This window comes from Triturus cristatus, chromosome 12 (assembly GCF_964204655.1).
Source record: "Triturus cristatus chromosome 12, aTriCri1.1, whole genome shotgun sequence".
NCBI classification, from domain to species: Eukaryota; Metazoa; Chordata; class Amphibia; order Caudata; family Salamandridae; genus Triturus; species Triturus cristatus.
Genome location: NC_140595.1, coordinates 561,083,376 through 561,109,137, shown reverse-complemented (window position 1 = coordinate 561,109,137; position 25,762 = coordinate 561,083,376). Strand labels below are relative to the sequence as shown.

At 46.4% G+C, this 25,762-nt stretch overlaps 1 protein-coding gene across 4 annotated transcripts in view; it reads right to left on the bottom strand.

Annotated features, from left to right (window-relative positions):
- Nucleotides 1-25,762, bottom strand: part of RPGRIP1L (RPGRIP1 like) — a 673,080-nt gene that overhangs the window by 404,854 nt on the left and 242,464 nt on the right. For all 4 annotated transcript variants that reach the window (XM_085639033.1, XM_085639032.1, XM_085639035.1 and 1 more), the window contains exons 15-16: nucleotides 22,983-23,435; nucleotides 550-701 (exon numbers count right to left, since the gene is read on the bottom strand). In XM_085639033.1, coding sequence (XP_085495159.1) covers nucleotides 550-701; nucleotides 22,983-23,435 — 605 coding nt within the window. The remainder of the gene's footprint in view (nucleotides 1-549; nucleotides 702-22,982; nucleotides 23,436-25,762) is intronic.

The window sequence follows — 25,762 nt, the reverse complement described above, 5'->3', positions numbered from 1 at the left end:
TTGTGTACTTCTAGGATAACTGTACTAGCTGCAGCTAAATAAATCCAATCTTCTAACGCCGACAGAGTTCCCGTGTCTCTGTGTATCGAAGCAGGTGAACCCAGGAGACAGAGGGCGTACCCTGCGCCGCCAGGCCCAAAAGGTTCTGGTTCTTCACCAGTCATACAACACAATTAACAAAACTGCTTTTTGCAGGAGTATTTTCCACGGCAGGAAACAGCCTCCAAAATGTTTTAACAACAACAACCATATTAGCTAGTGGGAGTTAACTGCATATTGAGTAGCCAAAAGTTACTGATACTCCCGCTTTTTTGTCACTACCTCTAAATTAAGTATTGCAAACAAACAATCCACCAGAGTTATCGTCTTCAGTACCACGTTTCATCGGTCAGTGTACTTTTCTGAGACTCAATTGTGTCTTAGAATTTACACCCAAAATCACATATCAAAAGGGCTGCCAGTAAAATTAAGTTCTGTGTCTCTGTGTGGGAAAATGAAACACAAAAGTTAAGATTGGAGAAAAAAGGAATACTACTTTTTGATGCGTACCTGAACTGCTGACTCTGGTTCCTTGATATTGGATGAGAGATATCCTAAAGCTTTTGCCCGCTCTTTGTATAGTCTGATTGCCTGATCCATGGGAACTCTCAACCTTATCCAATATTCCAAAGAGCCAAAATTCTGCATATTGTCTTGAATGCCTACAAAAGAAACATTTTAAATAGAAAACAAGATATTGTCATATATGTTCAAGGTAATTATGAATGAATTTAATTAAGTGGATTTATTCTTTTAATTTGAACATTTAACATATAGACATGCTGCATGTACCATAAATAATACAATTATTGATAAAGGTTGAATAATTAATTAACATTTTGTAAGTCAAAAGCACTATGCAATGGATGGCAGCGTCAGAAATATACCAAGATGAGGGGGCTCACTCATGAAATCAAAGATATTAACTTAATTTAAATATAATTTAGAGAAAACAGGCCACAGTGAACCAAACTCCAAAATACCATGAAGGCTATACAATGATCCAGTCAACTGTCTAAATACATACTGAAATTATTTTGGCATTCGTTCCCGAAGTGAGCATTAATGGATGACAACAAGGTAAACCATTTAGGTTTATAAGACACCTTCGGGGTGTTCATCACTGGAAAGATGCCGGCCTATTGAAGATGGAAGAGCAATATGGAAGGAAGATACCAGAGGTATGCCACATTAGGCCCTGGCCTTATGTTTAGTAACTACATACCAGCCTCTGTATGTAATTGTCAAATGCTAAGGACAAGATTAGGTTTATCCATCAAATACATAAAATAAAACTTGTCTTTTTGAAATTATGAATGAGAAAGACATAAAATCCTACTAGAACAGTGTTTGCTTGCATGTGATTAGCATCAAGAAAGGGAAGTGGACTGCCTTTATAGCTAGTGAAAGAGCTAGTGAAAGGCGAATGGTAAATAAACCAAATGAGAACCAGTTAAGGAAGCATGAATGACCATATAGATTGCAAATAAGCCAGGTGCTCCAAATTTTAAAGTGATTTATATAATTTTCATAACTCCATCATGATTTAGCCAAGATCTTCAGAATACACAATATAATAAAGTAAATAGGTACAGTTATTTGGCATGCATCAAATGGCAAGTTCACTAACATTTTGCTCAAAATAACACCTTTATGTATAAAAGGGACTTGATTGCCCAAACTGACACTACAGATCCTGAGGGATTTCCTCTATATGCTTCAAGCATGAGCCAGGAGAATGTATTGATCATGTACAGTGGCACTACCGATGGGCTATGATGAAATTTTTTGTTTCTGTCAATACTATATGATAGTACTGAAGGACATGGATTCTGGCCCTATAACAATATTTGCAAAACGTTGTGCAGTAATTCAACATAGGGCAGAGGATGGCATTCTTCACTACCAAATTTATGGAACCACTTGTGGAAAAATGTCCCAACTTTAGGTCTTAGAAAAGTTTAATACTATAGTTTTATTAGATTATCTACATAAATGAATAGCATGCCCTTCAGGAACTGAGGTGAATGGGCTGACATTCTGCATACCCTACATGCCACCAAACATCAAATTTTAAAAGCTGAAGAGTGGATGGAATTATGTATGGCCTTCTAAAAAGGGGAGGAGTGAAAGTCACATGAAAGAAACAGAGTTGCAGAACTGGAGTCACACGTAATTAACCTAAACATCCCCAGCATTAGATCTGTCCGACTTGCATGCTTGAATTAAGGCTATCAAGCAGCACAAACACAATAGGGAAGGTGGGAATCAGCCCTGCTCAAATTAAGCAGGTTCTTGAGCACTGCCTGTTCCACATAAATCCAACTCTAGACCGCAAAACCAAGCAGCAGTATTTTGCAGAGGAGTGGAATGTTTGCCAAATTGCTGCTTTGCAGGTTTGCACAATAGGAACTCCAGTGAAGAGCACTGCATTGGCTACCATGCTTCTGATAAAATGAGCATACACTTTTCTGTTTGTCTTTTTGTGCCAAAGTGTAAAATGCTAAAATCCCTTTCTTGAATTTTGTGTGCTCTTTCCTTAAGGGCCCAAAAACAGAAATTGGACTTCTAAAGTATGCCATCTTCTGTAATTAAAATCTAATGCATCTCTTCAGATCTAGGAAATGTAGCAATTTGTTGCTGTGGTAGAACAATAAAACAATACCTGCACACTATAAGGAAGAGCTCTTTGACAGTATAAGGTTATATTTTTCAAATCTAACTGGCTGATATGATGACTAAGGACCGCATTTTTTCATGTGATGTGTTTTATGTCCTTCTTATAAAAAGGTTAAAATTTGTGAAACTTGAGCTTTGATAGAACCACTGATGGGGTCTTAGGGTTTCATGACTGGTAGAAAGGCTTTAAAATGCTATTATATGAACTTTTTAGGTCGAGCCTAGCATTGCAGCGCATGCGCTGCTCGCTCTGCGATGCAGTCTATAGTAGGGTATGCTGTAGAAGTGCTGTGGAAGCCTCCATCCATATTTTTCATTGGCGGGTGTCACTGTCCTTGGTAAATGCTGGGTTCATATTCAATGTGAGGCTTCTTAGTCCCTCCTTGTTCCTGTCCTGTCTCCTTTTGTGACTGCCCATAACGACTGGACTCTTTACTTGCAGCGTTACACTGTCTCCTTCATAAGTTGGTAGGCACTATTTGTTTTCAGGCGGCTTTGGCAATGGCGGCCGCTTGTTTATATTTGCATCGCGCTTTCACTTTAATAATAGCTGCCGCCCCACCCCGCGAGTGCTGTGTGGGGCGGCAGCTATTGTTAAAGTGAAAGCGCAAAGCAAATATAAACAAGCAGCTGCCTTTGCGCAATGGCGACAGCTTGTTAAAGTTGATATCGTAACCTCAAATCATTGACTCGGAAGAGGATTCAGCGCCCCCAATCTATCCTCTCATTGAGCAACAGCTTTTTATTAAGGGGGATGGGCCCATATTTTTTCAGGCTTTGATTTAATAAGAAAGTGTCCGAAATGTTGGTGAAGAGAGCTTTGCACAATTCCTGGAGCCGGGTGGCAGTCACCAAGGTGCCAAGCTCAAAGTGACACTACAAGAGTTAACTGAATTCTCCGAAAAAAGTGAGAGCGCCGCACAGGGTTCTAGTTGAACCACCGTACACAAACATTCAAATGCTGCTTTCCTATCCTGAATATATATTTTTTCGAAGAGGGGCCTCGGATATTTCTTTCTAATGCATATAAAAACGGACTCGTTAAAACAAAGGGGCTTATTTACAAGCCCTTGAAGCCTCCGGTGCGTCACTTTTAATATGGGACTAAGAGATGTACCGGCGGCGAGAGGGGCTTGCAAATTACCCCTAAAGTTCTTATTATAGTGCACATTAAGTGATTAACGAGGACTATACAATGACCAGGGACGGTAAAAAGATTTGTCCCACCAGTTTCCCAAGTGGCAGTGATGCCACATGCGCTGCAACAGTGGGAGGTGTAGTGCACGTCTTTAAGGCTAGTTTTAGTTCCCAGTTCAGTCCTGCCCAGATGAGATTGAATTTGTCTTCAAAACACATGGGCTTTGGACACGCCTTTAGAGGCGGAACAGCGAAGTGCAGGGGTGGGAGAGGCGACAGAAAACGGAGGAGTGTGGTTTCTCCTGGACTTCAGACGCGGGGCTGGCTGGGTGTGAGGCAGGATGGCGCCACTGGAGTACCTTTCACAACGACTCTGAGGGGATGTGAGTTTGAGATCCCAGGCTTGCCCTTTTTTTTGTTGCAGATTATATGGCGCGAACGCGACCCGAAGGTATTGGTGTGCTTTTGGTAGGCACATTAAGTTATTTGCCAAGAATCACAGGATGCTGAGCCGAGGCCCAACCCTGGTTCACCAGCTTTAAGGTCGCAGCTCTAGCTGTATGGCTACATCCTCTCCCCTTTAAAAAAGATGATGCCACGATTGAGGAGGTTGAAATTAAAAAAGGAATACACCCTTGCTGGGACTTCAGCAGTAGCTGCAGGTTATAGCACAGAGCTTGCTGTTGATCGGCCTCTTGATGCATGCTGTCCACCATAACGGGTAAAGCATGTGGTGCCCCAGCTCTGGCCACTGCCACCTGCCACTCAAAACATATCACTTGAGCCTGCACTAACCCTTTCATTAAACTGACACACACTAAGAACATCTGCCTACTTAGAAAACGGCCTCAGACTGTGCTACAAGCGATTCTAGTTAGGTTAGTGTCTGATATGAGGCTCCAGACAGCACATGAATTCTGAATGGGGCCTTATTTGATGCCTTTTTGTCCAAGGATTTGGGTTTGCCTGTCCCAGTGTGTAAGTTATTGTCTTTATGTATTAGAATTGGTGTTCATGTCTCTAGCTCCCAGTCTTAAGACACAAAATGTACATGTGGACAGGTACCTGACATTAGAAATGTGTACTGAAGGGTGTCTGTAGACTCTTTGTCCAAGAGTTCTTGTGTTTCCTGAAGCCTTGTCAGTGTCTCAGATTGTCAAATGCTGAGGTAGTTGTCCTTTCATTTAGCGTCCACCAGTCTGACTATGCGTTTTTAGGCTGGTTGTAAGCCGGCGGTAGACCCTCAGTTCGGGTCACTAACAAAGTTCTTCACGGCACGAGACAGGGGTGCCCAATCAATCAATCAATCAATCATAGTATTCATAAAGCGCACTACATACCCGTGAGGGTCTCAAGGCACTGGGGGAGGGGGGGGTGATGCTGCTACTGTTTGAAGAGCCAGGTCTTGAGAAGTCTCCTCAAGGTTAGGAGGTCTTCAGTCTGCCGCAGGTGGATGGGGAGGGAGTTCCATGTCTTGGCGGCGAGGTGGGAGAATGATCTGCCGCCGGCGGTCACTCTTCGGATGCGGGGGACGGTGGCGAGGGCACGGTCTGTGGAGCGGAGCGGGCGGGTGGGGGAGAAGAGGCAGAGTCGGCTGTTGAGGTACACTGGTCCGGTGTTGTGGAGTGCCTTGTGTGCGTGGGTGAGGAGCTTGAAGGTTATCCTCTTGTTGATGGGGAGCCAGTGCAGGTCTCTCAGGTGGGGTGTGATGTGGCTGTGGCGGGGGATGTTGAGGATCAGGCGGGCGGAGGCGTTCTGAATGCGTTGGAGCCGTTTCAGGAGTTTGACCGGGGCTCCTGCGTAGAGTGCGTTGCCGTAGTCCAGTCTACTGCTGACGAGGGCCTGGGTGACCGTCCTTCTCGTTTCGGTGGGGATCCACTTGAAGATCCTGCGAAGCATGCGGAGGGTGTTGAAGCAGGAGGAGGAGACGGCGTTGACCTGCTTCGTCATGGAGAGGGTGGAGTCGAGGATGACCCCTAGGTTGCGTGCATGGTCGGTGGGTGTAGGGGGTGCTCCTAGTGCAGTCGGCCACCAGGAGTCGTCCCAGGCCGAGGGGGTGAGTCCAAGGATGAGGACCTCCGTCTTGTCCGAGTTCAGCTTCAGTCGGCTGTTTCTCATCCAGTCGGCGATGGCCTGCATTCCTTCGTGGAGGTTGGTTTTGGTGGTCTTTCTATCAGACAGTTTATTCCTATATTTTTTAGCGGGGTGTAGTACAAGCGATGCAGTGATTTATAATGTATTACACGCAATCTACAGCTGGCGGAAATGTGTGATGTTTGGAGACAGCAGTATTCCCAGTGTTCAGCGGTCACCTCCCTCCCTAGCTCTGTATTCCAGTGTGCGCGAGCTGAAGTGCTAACCCCCTTTTGCTGTGCGCGTATGCTTTTATAAAGCCTGGATACTAGGTGCTTTCCATCCGTGGATCCCAGCATTTGGTGTAGTGGGAGAACATTAGCTGGCTCCCGCGGGAAGTCTGTTATAATGGTTCTAATTCCCTGTCTGAGCCGTATATAAAGGAAAATATCCAGTGATGAAGGCTGGATCCCCTGAAATAACTGGTCAGAAGAGCGAAATATACCATTGTGAAAGAGGTCACCCCATTTAGTTACCTGAATCCGCTCACATAGCTTATGAAAGCCTTTTACCTGTAACAGTGGCATGCCGGGGTGATAAGACAGCGGAAGCCGCAACAAATCTAGAAAGGGAGAATCAAGAATGACTAAGTCAATGCCATGCATCAACCGTGCCTGTAACCGTGGTGGGTGGTTCTGTATGGGAGCGAGTAGGCGAGTATATAACACTGTCCAGAGGAATGGGATCTGCGAGCCAGTCCTCCCGTCGCCACCTGTGGCATGTAGAGGGGGGGGGGTTTATCCAATAGTAAGCATAATGTGCTTGCGCACACAGGAAATAAATCTCAAAGCCTGGGACGTCAAACCCGCCCTGAGCATAGGGCTTCGTGAGTATGGACCACTGGAGCCTCGGTTGCTTGCCTCCCCACAATAATCTAAGCAACTCGGTGCGAAGAGTTTAAAAAAAATAAGATCCAGGGTAGTATGGTATATTCATGAAAAGGTATAAGAACCGTGGGAGAACCACCATTTTTATCAGAGAAGCCCTTCCCGCAAGAGAAAGAGGCAAAGCGATCCACAGAGTAATATTATCAGAAAGTTGCGTGATAGCTGTGCCGTAGTTGAGCCGCAGTACGCTGTCCCTGTCCCCAGCCAGCTGTATACCCAGATAGCGAAGATCGGTATCGCACCACTCCAACGGGAAGTCTAGAGAAAACCTAGGGACCGCTGAGGTCAGTGGAAAGAACTGAGATTTCCCCCAGTTAATGCCAATCCCAGACAGTCTGAAAATACAAGGAACTCCCTCAGTAAGGGGTTGATGTTTTGCTGGGGGTTTCTGATATATAAAGTCACATCATCCGCGTATAATGAGATAAAAATTTGGCGCAAGCAACAGCGTAAGGCTTTATCTTGGTGGTGTTGGCGAAGCTTAGAGGCCAGTGGTTCGATGGCTATGGCAAATAAAAGTGGGGACAACGGACACCCCTGCCGTGTGCCTCTAGTGATGAAAAAAGCGGGAGAGAGGTGCCTGTTTATCAGCACCTTGGCAGTGGGTTGCTTGTATAGTAATCTGATCCAGAATATGAACAAAAGGGGGAACCCCATTCGCTGAAGCACCGCGAAGAGATAATCCCATTCCACAGTCGAATGCCTTCGTGGCATCTAAAAAAACTGCGGCTAACGGGAATTCAGGTTCCACATTCTGCAGCAGGGAAAACAAGGTGCGTAGATTATGAGTGGTGGCTCGTCCAGGGACGAACCCCGACTGATCCGGTAAAATGAGCTTATCCATCAAGAGAGTCAATCGGTTAGCCAGTACCTTAGCTAATATATTTTCGTGTCGCAATTTATAAGCGACAGCGGCCTATAGGAGTCACAGGACTCCGGTGCTTTACCGGGCTTCAGAAGGGATATGACCAGGGCTTCCCTCACCGATAGAGGTAGTGTGTCCATTTCCAAGGATTCCTCGAAGACCTCCTTAAGGACCGGCGCCATGATGTCGATGTAGCCTTTATAAAACTCAGCGGGAATGTCGTTGAGACCCAGTGCCTTCCCACTCTTTAGCTGCATTATCGCCTCCCTGAGTTCGTCAATCTCAAAAGGAAGGCAAAGAAATTCCCGCTCTGTATCACCCAGCCACCCGAGCGCTACATCCCCAAGGAAGTCATCCAGCTCCAGGGTCCCACCGCGTTGTGTGGTGTACAATTCTTTATAATGTGAGGTAAACGTGTCTAGTATGTCCGTAGTGTCCCGCTTTGGCGACCCCCCATGTTTCTCAATCTCTAAGATATGGGTTGAGAAGCGGGGGCGTATAGGGATTTCAGCCAGCGCCTTTCGCGGACGTTCCCCTTCACCATATCTACGGGCCACCCAGTACCGTCCTCTGAACTTCACCTTCTGCACCGCGGTATCCTCATCTTCAGTCAATTTCTCCCGAAACTCTTTCTGCACCTGTCCTGTCTCTCCCTTCCCCATCCGTGTCTCTAAGGCCTTCAAGTCTGACTCCAGTTTTTTTAGTGTGCCCTTGATATCCCTTAAGACGCCAAAGCTCTTGCAGATACAGATCCCTCTGATGGTGAACTTGAAGGCCTCCCATATCGTCTCCACGCTGTCCACCGACCCCTTGTTTCTTTTGAAGAATTCCGTTATCTCTTCCCCGAGTTCACTCTGAAAGACTGCATCTAACAAGGGAGCAGGTTGTAACCTCCAGCTGGGTCTGGGCGCGTCATATCCCGGGGGTGTGAGCGTGAGCTTCACTGGGCAATGATCTAAAAATGTGCGAGCGGGATGTTCAACGCTACGATGAGCCGACCCCAGGTCCCTAGACAGCAAACAGTAGTCTATGTGAGCCCATGTCCCAGCATACGTTGTAAAGTGTGTACCCTCCCTGACCTGTGGGTGTAGGAATCACCAGCTATCAATCAAGTTTCCCTCATCCAGGATCCCCTTTAACGTCGCTTGAGAATTATTGTAGTGGTGTGCTGCAGTGTTCGACCTATCTAGAGCCGGGTTGAGAGCCTCGTTGAAATCTCTGCCCCAAATTATGTGGGTGGATCCTACATTCATAATTTTTCCCCAGACAGTGGTAAAAAACTCTGGGGTGTCGACGTTCGGGCCATAACATGTTGCTATTGTGATCGACTCCCTGCTCAAATGCCCCCATGCTATGGCATACCTCCCTTGTGGATCTGTAATCGCCCCTGCCAATTCAAATGGTGTCTGCTTTTTTATTATGATCGCCGTGCCGCGAGCATAGGATGAGTAAGAGGAGAATATTCTACTGCAAGCCCACTTGCTAGCAAATGTACTTGAGGAATGCGGGTTAATATGGGTTTCTTGAAGCAGAGCTATGCTTATCTGCTGGCGATCCAGATAAGCTACAATTTGTCTGCACTTTCGTGGGTCCCCCAGACCCCTTACATTCCAAGATACTACCTTCAATTGGGTCCTATGCACCATGTCCCCATACCGTCTGACAATGCGATAACCTCCGTGTTGCAAAGCTGTACATAAAAAAAACATTGTGTAAACAGCGAGTTATGGTGCCAAAAGTAGTGCTGTATATTAAGTCCAATCAAACATTCGTTAGTCCCAAAAACCCCCTCCCCCTCAAGCATCCCAATCATGCCAGTTGCATTAAGCCCTCCCACCGCCCATTTCACCCAAAACAAAACTTTCCTGTGAACATCTCTAGCCAATAGCCAGCAATAACCAGCAAGGGGGATCTCCCTTAAGGGGAAGTCCTACTAGGTGGCACACGGGTACCTCATGTCGTTCAGGGCGTCTATGCCGTTGAGCACGCCCCTAAACAGACACCGAGGTTGTCTGGCTGCCTCTGAGGTCCATGTCCCAGTAGCAAGTAGGTGTCACCCCTATCAGCATGTATTCGTGGGGTAACCAGTCATGTATGCAATGCAAGTGTCCGCTGTGCCACTGTAACACAATAGCCATAGCAGCTACCAGCATCCTCTCAGCTTAATGTTCCACAAACCATGTTCCGCAAGCATTATCATGGCGAATCGTCCGGTGAAGCAGCAGCAGCCTTTCATCTCTGAAGTTGTTTTAGGAAATCCTCAACCTGCTGAGTCTTTGTATAAAACATTTGTTTGCCCTGGTAGGTGACGCGGAACCGTGCTGGGTAGAGAAGAGCATAATCCATTTGTGCCTGCCTTAGTTTTTGTTTAACTGGGAGGAATTTGCGCCTTTCTTCTTGTACGTGCGGGGTAAAATCAGGGTATATGGTGAATGGCACCCCCTCAAAATGTAGCTGTTTCCTGTCTCTCGCCACCTTCAGGGCCGCATCCCTATCCCTGTAATTCAACAAGTGCACTATGATGGGTCTTGGCGCACTGCCGGGGGGCGGCCGCGGCCCGAGAGATCGGTGGGCCCTTTCCACGACGAGGTGAGGGGAGAGAGCTTCCGGCCCCACCACGGCCTTTAACAACTTCTCTATGTAGTCCTCCATCCTGCCCGTATTGGCGCTTTCTGGTATCCCCAGTACGTGGATGTTATTCCTCCTACTCCTTGCTTCAATATCCTCATTTTTGGCAGCGATGATTTTAAGCAATTTCTCCATTTGTGTCACTGTGCTTTGAATGTGGGCAGTGGTGTCTTCGGCCTCCGAAATGCGCGTTTCAACATCCTTTATACGCGTCTCGTGTCCGTCAATCTTGTGGGCTATCGCGTCCATGCGTGTGCTCAGTGTGTCCACCTTATCCGCGATACTGGCAAAGCCCTTTCTCATTTCAGGAGGATCACTTTCATGTCTTCTTCTTGCGCGGTCTGTGGGTTTTGCGACAGACCGTCTGCGTCCTCCTCGTCTACCGCTGTCGGCTGGCGTGTTCCCTTCTTCGCCTCAAAGGTGAGACGGGGCTGTCTCTTATCTGGTTTCCCCATCGTGGTGTGTTCGACTTTGCAGGCTGCGCTGCAGGCCCCCCGCATGGAAGTTGGTAGCAAGGGGTGGTGTCTCCTCAGGCCGTCAGGCCCCCTACGTTGTGTTCCACTCTCAGCGCCGGGAAATTGCGCCACCAGCCAGCTCTTCACAACTAGTGCTCCACAACTCTGCCCAGCGCGAAAACAGTGCCTGGTGCCCACGCTCCCCGCAGTTCTGTCCGCGCAGGCTATGTACAATGGTTCTCCATGGGGCAGCTACCATCCGCTAAGCCCCCACCACTCTCCGGTATGGCGCCAGCCGTACGTTGCGCAGCTTTCCTTCTGCCGCACAGTTTATGAGTAAGATGGCTCTTTAGTACCGAGTGGCAGCCGTTCTTAGGTGAGCAGGTTCACAGTCGTCACCATATTTCTGCCCCCAGGGCCGCACGCGCTTCAATGTGCCAGTCCCCCGTGAGCTATGCATAAAGCTCCTCTGCCGCTAACGGCCGATCCGCCGTCCGTGCGGTGAATAGGGGCATAAATCTGCTTCCCTCCAGCTCCCAGTGCCTGCTCCAATAACGTAGTGGCAGCCGTTGATAGATGTCCTCTCCCCTTCAGACACGCGCCAAAGGATCAAAGGCACTCACCATCTTGCATCTGCCGCCATATCGGCCCCGCGGCCTGGACACCTCATGGGAGCCGCATGGTGCTTGCGTGCTCGCCAGCGCCCCGCTGGAGTTCTGGGCTTCTCCAAAGGTCACAGTGATCCCACCTTCCTCCGACAATATCTGCCGCGGTCCGCGTCGGTGGCCCCCGCAACTCAGGACGCGTTTACCCCAGTGTGTGCGGTTTTAAATATCAATCATAGGTGGGCGAACCTCAGCATCGGGACAGGATTAAAGCAGGATGACCAATCATAGGTGGGCGAACCTCAGCATCGGGACAGGATTAAAGCAGGATGACAGCGCCAGACTGCGGGAGCCTCACTCGGTGGCGGCCATTCCGCTTGTGCGCCACCTAGCACCCCATCTTCTGTATAAATATTCTTGCTATGAGGAACTATTGAAGACATTCCAGGATATCGGGACGGAAATGTGCCAGTTTGTTTGTTTTTGAAATAATTAAGGGCATGTCTTTTATTACATGCTACTTTATTATGCAGGCCATCACGGCCATGCTTCATTGTAAAACCCAATAAAAAATTTTACAAAAACAAAATAAGGTGGGCAGCATGATCGATTGACCCAGATGTAATGGGGTCACCACTTTTGGTAAAAATGCAACACTGGTGTGAAGCACCACCTTACCCACAAAAATCATCAAGTAGAGGATTGCATGACAAAGCCTGCAATTCGCTCACCCTCTGGGCACATGTTATTGCCAATAGAAAGGCTGTCTTGATGGTAATCTGCCGGAGGAGACAATTATGTAATGGCTCAGGGGGAGCACACATGAGAAATGTAAGGGCCAAATTAAGATCCCACTGCAACAAGACAAAGGGTGAAGATGGAAACATATGTACAAGCCCTTTCGAGAACCTATTTACAATAGGGGACTTGAACAATGAGGATTGGTCCGGCTGCCGCAAGAAAGCAGACAGAGCAGAAAGATAACCTTTGAGAGTACCCAATACAGAGCGCTGCTGGGCAAGGGTAAGAATGAAAAGTAGAATAGTAGATAGAGAAACAGAAAGTGGGTCAATAGACCTTTTTCTACAATATTTTAAAAATTTTTGGCAACAGCATGCATGTACTGTCTTGGTGGAGGGACCTCTGGCCGTCATTTTAACATCGCTTACTTCGGAAGGAAGGTTGAAAGCTATTTACTGTCGCAGGTCAAACTCTATGCATGGAGGCGGAGAGTTGACAGGTTCCGGTGGAGGACCCCCCCCTCCTGCTGCTGCAACAGAAGATCCTCCCAAATGGGCAGCCGGATCGGATGATCGGTGCTCGCCCGAAGAAGCTCAGGATACCAGACTCTTGTGCCCAGTCCGGGGACACAAGAATGAATTTGCCCGGTCGTTCTTGATAACTCTGGGCAGAAGTGGTAGGGGCAGAAGGCTGTACAGGAGGCCTGAGCTCCACTTGCGACAGAAAGTGTTGCCAAGTGATAGCCGCCTTAGAAACTCCACCACACAAAACTGCTGACATTGTGAGTTCTATTAGGAGGCGAACAGATCTAACCAAGGCTTTCCCCGCTGCTTAAAGTGACCATGCCCAACCTCTGACTGTAGACGCCATTTGTGATACGCTAGGCATCAACAGCTGAGTTCATCCACCCTGGCGTTCAGAGAACCTGCCAGGTGTTGAACCACCCGGGTTATGCCCTGCTGTTCCAGTCATGCCAAGAGATGCAGGGCCTCTTAACAAAGGGTCCACATACCCCCACCCCACCCTGCTTGTTGCACTGCCACATGGCGGTGGTGTTACCCATGAACACCTGCACTAACCTCTCCTGGACAGAGAGAAGAAATGCTTTTAATGCTAGTTGGATCGCCCCAAACCACAACAAGTTGACGTAGACCAGTGTACCCTGATTTCCACCTCTCCCAGATGGCCGCTCCATCTGTCACTACTGTGAGATCTGGTTGGGAAAGGGAGAGGGGTCTACCTCTGACCCAAATGCGGCTTGTTGACCACCATTGCAGGTTTTTTGCAGTTTCCTCTGAAATCTGGACCACATCGGAGAGATTCCCCTGATGCTGCGTCCACTGGAACTTCAGGTCCCACTGCAGAGCCCGCATACGCCATGAGTCCCAGCAGCCTCAGAGTCATTCTCACCGAAATCCAGGATGAGGCTGAAACATCGGTATCATGGCCTGAATACCCCGGACTCACTGCTCGGGAGGAAAAAACAGAACTGCACTGTGTCCAGAACAGCTCCAATGAAAGGGAGCGTCTGGGAAGGAGTCAGGTGAGACTTTGACACATTTGTAGAGAACCCAGTGAATGCAGGAGGTTTGCAGTAGTCTTTAACAGCCAGTCATCGAGATAGGGAAAGACTGAGACCCCTAACCTGCGCAGATGAGCTGCAACCACTGCCATCACATTGGTGAACACCTGAGGGGCGCTGGTAAGGACTAAAGGGAGCACAGTAAACGGAAAGTGCTTGTGGCCTACTTTGAACCGTAGGTAACGTCTCTAGCCCAGCAGGATGGGGATATGAGAATACGCATTCTGCAAGTCCAACACTACCAACCAGTCTTCTTGGTCTAGGGCAGACAAGACCTGAGCCAATGTGAGCATCGTGTATTCCTCCATTTTGAAGAAGAGATTGACGGTCCGAAGGTCCAAAATGGCCCGAACCTCTTGTTCTTTTTTAGAATGAGAAAGTAGCACGAGTAGCAACCTCTGCCTATTTCTCAAACGGGAACCATTCTAGCTTTGTTGCCCAGAACAGCTTTAACTTCCTGTTGGAGTATCCATTGGTCTGGGCAACCGACCCGGTACGCTATCTGGGCATTTGGTTCAGCGATAATCTGCAAGAACTGCGGACGGCAAACTACGGCAGGGTGGTAGACTGGATCGAGGAGAGGGTCAAAAGATGGAAGACACTTCCCCTTTCCCTGGCAGACCGCATAGCGGTGGCCAAGATGATTATACTGCCTAAACACCTATACCTCTTTGCAAATATTCCCTTACAACTCACGGTGCAGTTTTTTAATAGACTCAGATCACTCATAATCGAGTTGGTGAAGGTGAGCAAACAGCCTAGGATTTCCTGGGAAGTACTCATGCTCCTGCCGGCGCAGGGACGCATGGCTGCACCGGACTTTGTTCTGTACGCGCAAAGTGCACAGGCGCAATTCTGACACTTCTGGGCACACCCCACACCATTCCAGCCGCATGGTGCTATAGAAATCGACAGAGTCAGACCCCTTCCGTTGTCTATAGCGCTATTCCACACATACAAACGTCTACGCGAGGAAATTGACACCGTACAAACTTTAAGATGGGCATGGGAGGGCCTCCGCAGGCGGGCACAATTGACCATACTATATGCCCCGTCCATGCCACTCCCCAACAATCCACTTCTCCCCCGCTCCTGGAGACCACCACACATCAATGCCTGTCCAAGCATAATATACAGAAAGGAGGGGATCTTTTCCCTGTAGATAACTTCCTTACAATACAAAAAATGTGCGATCCGGCCCCACCCTTGGCGATGGATATGTTAACCTATTACAAGATCAGGGCTTCATGCAAAAACACTTCACTGCATTCCCTGAGCCCCTGCCAACGCTGCAGGTGCTGGAAAACGTATTAACAGTAGCCTCGGGCCGGAAACTTGTTTCTCGCATATACAACAGCATACAGAAAACCTATCCAATCATAGTCCCGGCTTCGCGCAAAGCTTGGGAGGAGGACCTGGGGGAGGGCATTACAGACAAGCAGTGGGTACTCAGCTGTAATGGAAAGACTGACGCCGAATTATCGTCTACGGTTAATCCACTTTAAGTACATTCATCGCCTCTACCGCACACCCACACAATTACACAGGATGGGCCTCCGAGGGGACGACTGTTGCTGGAGATGCAGAGCCTCTACGGTGACCTTCCTCCATCTGGCATGGCAGTGCAGACCAATAGCGAATTACTGGATAAAGATATTCAACCACATTAACACAATAACCGGGTTAAATTTCCCGCACAAGCCCGTTATAGCACTGCTGGGCGTGATGGACATGGTGCAGCCGAAACTCCGCAAACTGTCCGCAATACTCTTTTTATTGTCAAAAAGACAGGTGGCTGTACACTGGGGGGCGTGCATCCCACGACAAAGGCATGGGCTGCGAGTGTGACATATTGTAAGACACAGTTGGCAATGTATTGGGAATTGTTACCAATACGGTCACGCCCTAGAGATATCTGGGAACCCTTTGTCAGCTGGTTACAGTAGGAAGATGCCATGGATCTGTGATATAACCATGTCTGTGTGCCGGGTATGGGAAGGGGCCGGGTCCAGAACTGGGCCATGTATTCAATGCTGTGTGTATTGCTTGACAAGGTAATTTAAACGGAGATCCATCGTTGTTACAGATAAACGTTATAAAGGGCTCCAGGCGGGGTGGAGATGTTGAAATCTTGTATTGAAAACAAAGCACTTGGTGGAATGTCTTGTACTGCAAGTTTTGTTATTGTTGCATAATTTGTAAAAATGTAAATAAACAGAAATAAAAAAAACTTCCTGTTGGAGTAAAGCCAAATGATCTCCCGCCAGTCCTTGAATTTGCACAATTGGAAGAAAGAAAATTGCCCTTCTGAATGATCTGCAAGACCCATCTGTCCGACGTTATGGACCTCTAGTGGAGGAGATGAATATGAATTCTCCCTCCAACTGGAGTGAAATGGTCTTGTGGACTCAAACTAGAAGTGCTTGGAGGCAGCAGCTGCCGAGGGCTGTGTGTCAGACGACTTCCAAGGTCAGAATGAACCGCGTCCACGCACAACTTGTAAAGTGTAAGCAGGATGGTGGCTGGGATATGGCTGACGCGGTTGAAAACTCCTTCCAGATTTAGATCACATGTTGCCACCAAGTCCTCAAATGTTTGCAGTCCGCCATCTTCTACCATGTTCCCCTACAGCTGGTGCCCTACAGTCGCTCAGCCCCCTGTTTGGTGTGACTTCGCTAAACTGTCGGCAGAGAGACGGGCCACAGCAGGAGACTCGAAGCATAGGGCATACCTTCGCACCACTGTGCACATATTTTTTCCAACACCAAACAGCCATCATCCGCAGCACATTATGAACTCTGCTCAGCAGCCTCTCCAATAACGGATGGTCTCCTAGCTCGAGTTGGGCCATATTACGGTGACAACTCAGCAAATTCCCCAACCACCACATCGGCCATTGAAGTTGTGCTGCAGTGTAATAAAGTTCATAATTAGGTGCCCCTAATCCCACTTTCTATAATGGAGCGTACAGAGTGGTAATGGCCACCCTAAGCCTCCCAGTGCCCGAAAATAAGGGATGTGAGCAATCGCTGCAGGTCTATGGAAAAAGCTTTTTTCAGTATGACTGGCAGAGCAGCAAATAAATATCGTAGTTGAGGAAGTATCCACATTTTCGCAATAGACACCCTACCCATCGGTGACAACGGTAACTCTAACCAAAAAAACATGGACTGTCTGGTCGCAGTCAATGTTTTTCCTTGGTTATCATCAATAAGGTTGTGTTCAGTCTGGTACATCTGGGCTCCTGAGTATTTAATAGCATCATACTTCCACCATAATGGGCTAACCAAACCTGCACAGTGTTGTCTTTTGGGCATCTCTAAGAGTGAGAACACACGATTCATCCCCATTAATCCTAAAACCGTATACTTGTCCAACTCATCCAGTACATCCAGGACGTCGGGCAACACGCTGGGGTCTGCCCTCAGGTATATCAATGAATCATCTCACACTCATTTCCGAAAGACCTTGAAGACCTGCCTTTTCACTGTTTAAAGAAGGTCTGGGTCCTTGTGATCTCTGTACCCTTAGTTACACTTCTTTATCTGCCGTAGGACTAATCTCATCAGTGCCTTGATGCCTTCAGGCACTTGTTGAGCTTTTTTTATCTTTTTCCATTTCATTTAATTTAATCTGCAAACACAGACACCATTTGGGGCTACCCCAATATACAGATCCCCCTGCCAGGGCCCTTTGTACATAGCCAGTAAGACAATTGTGCCATGGCTAAAGCAAACAGTAACAGAGCGAGGGGACAGCATTGCCTGGTGCCCCTCTCTATGCAGATGCTGTGTGATATAACCTTGTATGTAAGAACCCTTGCTACGGGAAACTTATACATAATACAATCCATCTGCCGAATTTCGGTCCCAAATCTATTTTGGTTAGGACAGTGTAGATAACCCCAACCCAGAGTATTGAATATCTTTTCAATATCCAGTGAGGCCACCCAGCACTGTGTATCTGTCTTACGTGCCATAATCCAAATACAAGCGGCGTAAGTTCATGAACTTATTTCTGCCTTGGATAAAACTGTTTTGATCCAGAGGCATTATGGTCTGTACTAGTTGTGTGAAGTCTACTGGCAAGCACCTTTCATAGTATTTTGTAATCGAGGTTGAGTAATGATTGGTGACGGTATGATGCAACTTCTAATGGGTCGTGACCAGGTTCCAGGAGCACCATTTAATAATGCATTTCTCATGAAGTCAGATAGCATACTGAGTTATTTTGCTTTCTCATAGACTTGCAGGAGCAGTAGGGCTAGTCAAGCCCGATACGTGGTATATAGCTCAATGGGCAACCCATCTGTGCCCGGGGTTTTACCTCTTGCAATCTGTTTTATAGCTAACTTGATCTCTTCAAAAGTTAATGGAGCATCTAAATACTGCCTGTGCAGCAGGTTAAGGGCGGAAGTCTTCATGCCTCCCAAGGAGGTTGACAATGTTGCCTGTTCCATTCCCCCTATAGTAAGTCTGAAATTCTCTATTTATTTTCAGTTAAGAGTTCACCACTAGTCCCACACCAGTCCAGACAGCCCTAAGGGAACACGTGGAGTCTCAGATCTCAATAACCAAGCCAAGAGGCTACTAGTTTTATCTCCCGGATCGTATTTAATCCATTTTTTATATACCAGTGTAGACAAACATTGATGTGCATCCCTTTAGTCCACCCTAAGGTCCAGTAAAGCAGTGTGTATCTCCCTGTAACCACCCATTCCATTTCCGCTGTTTTCATCCAGTCCTCCAGTCCCAGTATCTCTTCCTGCAGCCCTTTCATCATACCGTACTGCGTTGTCATACACACACCCCTGAGCACCACTTTAAAGGCATACCATTCCACCACTGTGTCCGATGCAGACCCCTCATTGTCAGCAAAGTATTGAGCAATGTCTTGAATGGGTCATCAGTTTATGCCAGCAGTTGCAAGCGCCATATGGGGCTTACCTGCTGTGGGCAGCCTGAGGAGAAGGCTACCAACAAGTGGTTGTGGTCGGAGAGCGTTCTGCCCAGGTACTCAGCATATATGCATTTACGTATCATAGCCTTGCTGCTATATATCATGTCAATTTGTGTGTGCAGACATGCAGTGCCCAATAATGGGAGTAATCCCGTATGCAAGGGCTTAAGGTACGCCGAATGTCCACCACATGCACATTGTGCATCCTCTGTTGTAATTGCTTAATGTTATTTTGAGACTGAGCACCTGGAACAGGTGGAGGTAGACCTGAGACACAATTAAAGCCGCCACACCACAGGGCTGGGGGAGTGCAGAACACGTGAGTGCCGGCTTCAGGGAGGCAAGGAAAAGAAGTAGTCCCACATTAGGAGTGTACTTTGCAACCAACATGAGGGGTTCCCAATCAAGTGTACCTTCCAGAATGACATAGTGACCCTCTCAATTTATCAGAGTGCTGAGCCTCAAAGGGGAAACCCGGAGCTACCCATATCAGGACTTCCCTGGCATATCCTGAGTAGGTGGTCCCATATAGCATAGCCTGCAAACGCTTGTTGAATGTAGTCAGTTCTCCGGCCATTACATGTGTTTCCTGGAGGCATGCAGAATGGATACAACAGCGTCCTAGGAATATATGAATCTTGTATCTCTCTTTATAAGTGCCCATGCCCCTTACTTTCCACGTCAGAGTACAATATTCTTGTGGTTCCATGGGATCATTGTAGGTAGTAAAATTCATATGACCAGTGTAATGATGTGATCGCTATGGTGCAGACAGCAGTTAAAAAACAGAAAACTTAAACACAATAAACAATCTGCAACAATTCCACATCCCTGAATCAATTGATCACGGTCAACCAATGCCCCTTATGATTTGGCAATCAATCTATAATCCTTCCACAACTGGCGGCGGTCCAAACAAACCATGTGGTATATGCATTTGTTGGGCCCCCTGCGATCAGTGCTTCATACATCCACCGTCCCCTACGGACAAACTAGTGCCAAACACAAGGTTCCAAGCCCCCGTAAATAACTGCATTAGGATGCCATAATCAAGAAGAAAAAGATATCCCACAGTTCACGTGCACATCAGCAGCTCGGTCGTCATTGGAGTAACCTGACGGCCCCCCTATCAGTTTCTCAAGAACCTCCTTTATGGTAGATGGATCATGCGACAACACGCTATCCACATCCGAATCCCGACTCTCTTGTCTGGACACAAAAGACTGTTCCACTGCAGCAAGCACCTGCACTCTCCCCATGGTGGACTGAGCCCTTACAGGCCATCTGTGGATGTTTCTTGTGAAGCTCCTTCTGTTACTTTGGGTCTTTCACCACTCCCCAGAATCCGTAGAAGGGGCCAACCAGCCCCATGCCTCCTTCAGTGTAAGGATAAAAAAATGTCTTGGCACCTGCAAGGACCTTCAGTTTCGCCGGGCACAACAGTGCATATTTGAATTCCAAGAGGCTAAGTTGCCATTTCACCATATGGAATGACTCCTGCTGTCTATGAACATCAACCATATAATCTGAGAATATCATGACTGTACTGTTTGACCGTTCCTGGGCCCTTGGCTCTGGCCATCTGTAAGATGTTATCCTTGTCTCTAAAGTTGAATAGTCTTGCCACCACAAGCTGTGGGGCCACACCCGGGACAGGTTGAAGTTTTGCCTCTCAGCACATGTTCTGTCAACCAGGTCTTCAGACAGAGGTCCATAATCGGGCCTACCACTCCTTCAGTCAATCCCACTATCCGGATATTATTTCTCCAGGAACGGCCCTTCCTTTTGTCCACCCTGGTGCGCAGCATCACAACCCCCTTCTGAAGTATCTCAATGTGGAACTGATGACTTGCTACAGATGGGCGTACAGACACAACTCCATATCCTTCAAATTCTCCTTCAGCTTTTTGTCATCCTACCGTAAGAACCCTATTTCTAGCATAAGCGTATCCAATTTGGGTGCAGAGAAGTTTTATGGATATCTACAGTGGCCAGGAGTTTTGCAAATTTCTCCTTGGGTCCTCAAGTAGCTGTTCCACTGCCTGGATATCCCTCTGGGTGAGTCGCACGCACTACAAATACTGATTGATTGATGGCTGAGGCAGGAGACCTTGATCCACTGCCAGCCGCCAAGTCTTTGGCGCTCCATCCCCAATCTTGTCTGCCTTTGATTTAGCCATGATGAGCCACCCTTGTCTTCACCAAGGAGCCCCCCAATGCATGGAGGAGGAAACAGCTCGAAGTGCACTGCAGTTAGTCTAGATAGCTTCGCTGGTCACTCCCTCTGGCAGTCTGATCTCACAACACCAAAAAGTTATCAATAGTCCAGTCCCCCCCAGGGGTTGGAAGCCAACTTCAGATTAAAAACAAAAGCGGTGTGGGGGCAGAGGAAAACAAGAAATGGTGCTCTCAAGGCCCGATGCCCCAGGTGGCTTCCTCTGACTTCGAACTGCAGGCAATCATGAGTGTTCAAAGGAGCTCCCCCTACTCCAGGCTGCAAAATCACTCACTGGGAGCTGGTTTGATTCTCTGCCTGAGCAGGACACAGCATTCTAGCCGACCGCATGTAAATGCTCTAAGGTGGGGCCTTCCTAGGCTCTCTCTTCAAATGCCTGCTGGCCCTAGTCGTATCTACCTCACGCCCCACTGTTATTGCCACACCTCGCGGCACCCAGTGACAGCATCTGCCACCCACCCCCCCCGCGACCCTTCTGGAGGTGTGAGAGGCAGGAGAGGAGTAAGTAAAGACTCTGCACTTTCATTTGTGGAGTGGCTTCTACCATGTCATGCAGGTCTCACACTCTGCAGGGCTCAGGATGTCCCTAAGATGCGCTGCAACGGGCCAAATAAGGTGCCACAAGTGCAGCGGCAGGCCAGAGCACACTATTATGCGGCCATCCTAGATGCCATCTTGGACCCGCCCCTACTATATAGGACTTAAACCAGAATTTCAAGGAATAACTCTATAGGCCGGATTTAGACTCTGACGGCCGGGATATCCCATCACAAACGGGAGTAATATCCTGCCTGTCTTAATACAAGTGCATTTTATTTTGTAGCAATTGTAATAAGACAGACTGGATATCCGTTGCATTTGTGATGGAGAAAACTGTCCACCAAATCTAAATTAGACACTTAATCTACTCATTGCATAAAAACATGTCTCGTGTGCTTTGCTTGTGGCCTTATACCAAACAGCACAATGCAGAAATACTTTTGCAATGGGTTTTTCTTATTTGTTGTTCACTGTAGCAAGGAACCAGTTAGCTCTCCTGAGATTCACATGCAAAATGTGCAAGTCCAGTCTGAAAGCTGACTCTGCATCGGAAAATTAGATGTGGGCAGAATACATGATTCCTCCTTCTGAGAAAGTTTCGCACTGTTGGTCACCTGGCTGAAAAGTCAGTCCTAGTGGGTAAAATGCACACTTCTTGAAAAAGTAAAATTTATAAAAGTTATATAGTAATATTTTTAAAACATTGCAATCGTTATTGGACTTATTTGTTACCAAAATGTATGGTTATATATGGTTGTAATTATTTCCCCCCAAAATATGAATGACATTTTAACAAACATGGCCAAGTTTCCTTAAATCTACAAATGTTAATTACAAGTTTTTAAAAAAAGAATCTCAGCATTTTCAAAAATTGCTAAATGAACACAGCAATGTTTTAACATTTTCTCAAATTCCTGGTATCTTGTATAACAATAAGCCAAAAATCTATCATTTTAAAGGTTAGTATTACATTTTAAAAAATAATGGAAACTTTTCGGAATTCTATGAGTTATTCATAACTTTTACCATTCAAGACAAAATTTTATTTCATGAAGTTAAGAAAACAATCAGAATTGAGCACTTTACACAATGTTTTTAATGTTTTTGCCTGGTGGGCATTGAGGAGTTTATTTTACTAGAAAATACACTTTATAGGAAATTCAGATTTTTCTGCAGTTTTCCATCCACTAACCCACCAACTGAGAATGGCTGTTAAAGTAAAAAATAAATGAATCCCAAAGAGTTGTGATTGGCTGAAATGTGCATTTCTTGTCGTTAAGTAGGACCTTTTTTACACCTCTTTCAATAACTGTCCATTGAAAACCAGTTAAATGTTTACCAAAATTTGAATCTGACATATTTCAACACATGCATATTACATACACCCATGTAAAAAACAGAGCATTGTTCAGTCTACATTTACACTGGGTGTAATTTCTGTTAAACGTGCCAGGAGGGAGAAAAGAGAGAAACAAACACTTAGAAATGCTACTTACCAATCAAAAGCGATGTAGCAAAGATACGACCATTCTTTTCCAGAATGTCACTAAATTTGAGTTGACAGGCAGCAACAGTTTGATGCTCTGTGCCAAATGCTTGATGAACCTCAAGGGTGAGGGTGTTCTTTTGTATGTATCTCAGAAAAAAGTCATCTACTCGCACATGATACTGAGATGTAAAATCATATGCCGGCTGAAGGCCGCGGACTACTGGAGTAGTTTGAAGCTCGAAGTCATAAAATGAGTAGGTGCAGAATGTTGCAGGTTCCTTGTCACCAAAGATGTGCATCGCTCCTTGAGAAAATGCAACTTTTGAAATGTGGATTTCAAACAGATTGTCTCCTCGTTCTAAATGGACAGTTTCATCAATCTCTTCAACATTATCTTCGGGCATAATTTCTGGTTTGAATTTATACTGCTTGGTACCATAGGCAATATCTTTTAGCTGGGCTGCAATTGAAAAGCAAAGAAAATGTAAAGTTACATGCACAGCTATAAATCCATTAAACAAACACACAAAGTGGAGTTATGGCTATAAAATAAAAAGAAAATACCCTCATGCTCCTACTATGAAAACCATAACTCCCTCACCACACCGGGCAAGCAAATCCTGCTATAAATGCCTGAAGACAGGGATTGCGTCATCCTACATGGGGGGACCAACCCCCGTTGCTTTTGGCTGTGTGCAGTGGCAGTTGGCCACAGGACCACTGCGGGTCAACTCCCAAAGCGCACAGTCTTTTGCAGATATTGGGTGCAGGGCATGATGTAGCTCTGTGTGGCCTTTTGGGATTTGCGGTATGTTTTTGGGGGATTCAAGACACAAGATAGGTTTATAAACCTCAGGATTCAGTCAGGATCCATGATCTCACATGCGGTCTGGTGAACCCAGAGCAGAATTTGTATGTTATTTTTGTGGTCTTGAAGCGGGGGAAAGTGTGTCCCAAATGAATTACGAGTCCTGCTGGAACGCAGGGACTCCAGAGCATTTCTCCTCGAGATTTCTCCTACTTAAAGGAGATGGAGTTCCCGGGTGAAATACTGTGTGTAAAATAATGAATAATCAGGGAAATCTGGTACGGAATGATTGATTCCCATAATTCCTCATGTTTAAGGGAGCACACCGGGGGACCCGTACCTAGGTCTCATGTGTTAACTACAGTATCAATGTAAGTGCTACAGTTTCAGCGTTAAATTTGAACTTGTAAAAGCACTACCACAAAAGAAAAGGTGAGCAGGCTGTATGTATTAAACAATTAGGAAAAGATCATGACTCAAACAGAAACTATTAAGTGTTAATTACCAAACATCTCAAATAACCTTCTTTAACAAACCAAACCTAGATCCCAAAGATCTTCAAAACTTCAAAGCTGCTGATGAACTCTGTTCCCTTTGCAAAATCATTGAGAAGGTGATTGCCACACAAATACTAAATCACAGCTCCATCAATAACCCTGTAAATGTCCACCAATCTGGATTCCTTTCCAAATATAGTACAGAAAACACTACAATCCAGATAAGAGATAACGCCTTGAAAATACTTGATGGTGAAGGCTGCCTTTTGGCACTGCTTGACCTTTCAGCAGCATTCCACATTCTTGATTACCAATCACATTTCGAATGCTAGAATGGAAGTAAAAGGAACTGTGCTAAAATGTTTCAAATCATTCCTCTCCTCAAAATTTATTGTAAAGCTGGATTTTTAAAAAAAACACACCTAGTAACACTTGGGAGTTCCGCAAAAGCTCCAGCCTCTTCCCCTACCCATAGAACTTATGTATGGAACCCTTTACCTCAATGCATCAAAATGGATCTAACCATCTAAACTAATATGCCGATGATACTTTACCTTTATGTCTCAAGCTCCACTAGCATGACAGACCTGCAAATTTTCTTGGCGAAACAAAGCAAATAGATATATTCACTCGCCCTACAAAATGAATCTATCCAAAATCTAATTTATTCTCCTGTTCTGATATGCCTCCACCTTCAGTTCAAAAATAGCTCAACACATTGCAATACCTTGGCATTATCCTGTCTCTAGTCCCATATGCAAGTCCTCTTGGCATCATCATCGACTAAAAACTAAACCAGAATGTTCACATTAGCAAACTAACCAAACCTGCCTCCTGTCATTTACATCTCCTCAGTAAACTAAGGCAGGCATTAAGTTACTCAGACATCAAAAGCACAGGACTGTCTCTTGTTTGCACTCACTCAGATGGAGAGTAATACAGTGCCTGCAGGACTTTCCAAATCCTCTACTGCTCCTCTTAAGTGATAAACTACATGCCACCATGAGGCTTGTACAACTCACTATAAAGAATGACTAAAAAAAGGGGGAAAGACAGGCCTCTAAAGTTCGGGCCATATCAAACCGAAGGGGTAGAAAGAAAGAGAGAAAAGAGAACTTTTGGGGAAATTCATAAGGTTATTTAAAATTGTCCTAACCCACTAAATAGTGGCATGCTTCATCATAAGGAGGCTAACACACCCTGGCACAGACCAACGTCCAGGGTGGCGTGCTTATTTTTGAAAATGGATTATTTCATGAGAGGGATCCCTAGTGCAGAACGAGAATTACTCAAAACTATCTACGTGGGTACCATCCTGAATTTAATTGCGATTCCCACTTGGCAGGATTCAAAAATATTATAAGAGGGTATATGGGAGAAGCAACATCTCCATTACCCGATCTGCTGGACCGACATGTTTCAGACTTTTTCAACTGCCCAACAGGATAGCCACTAGCACCTTTAACAGGTATTACCAGTTTA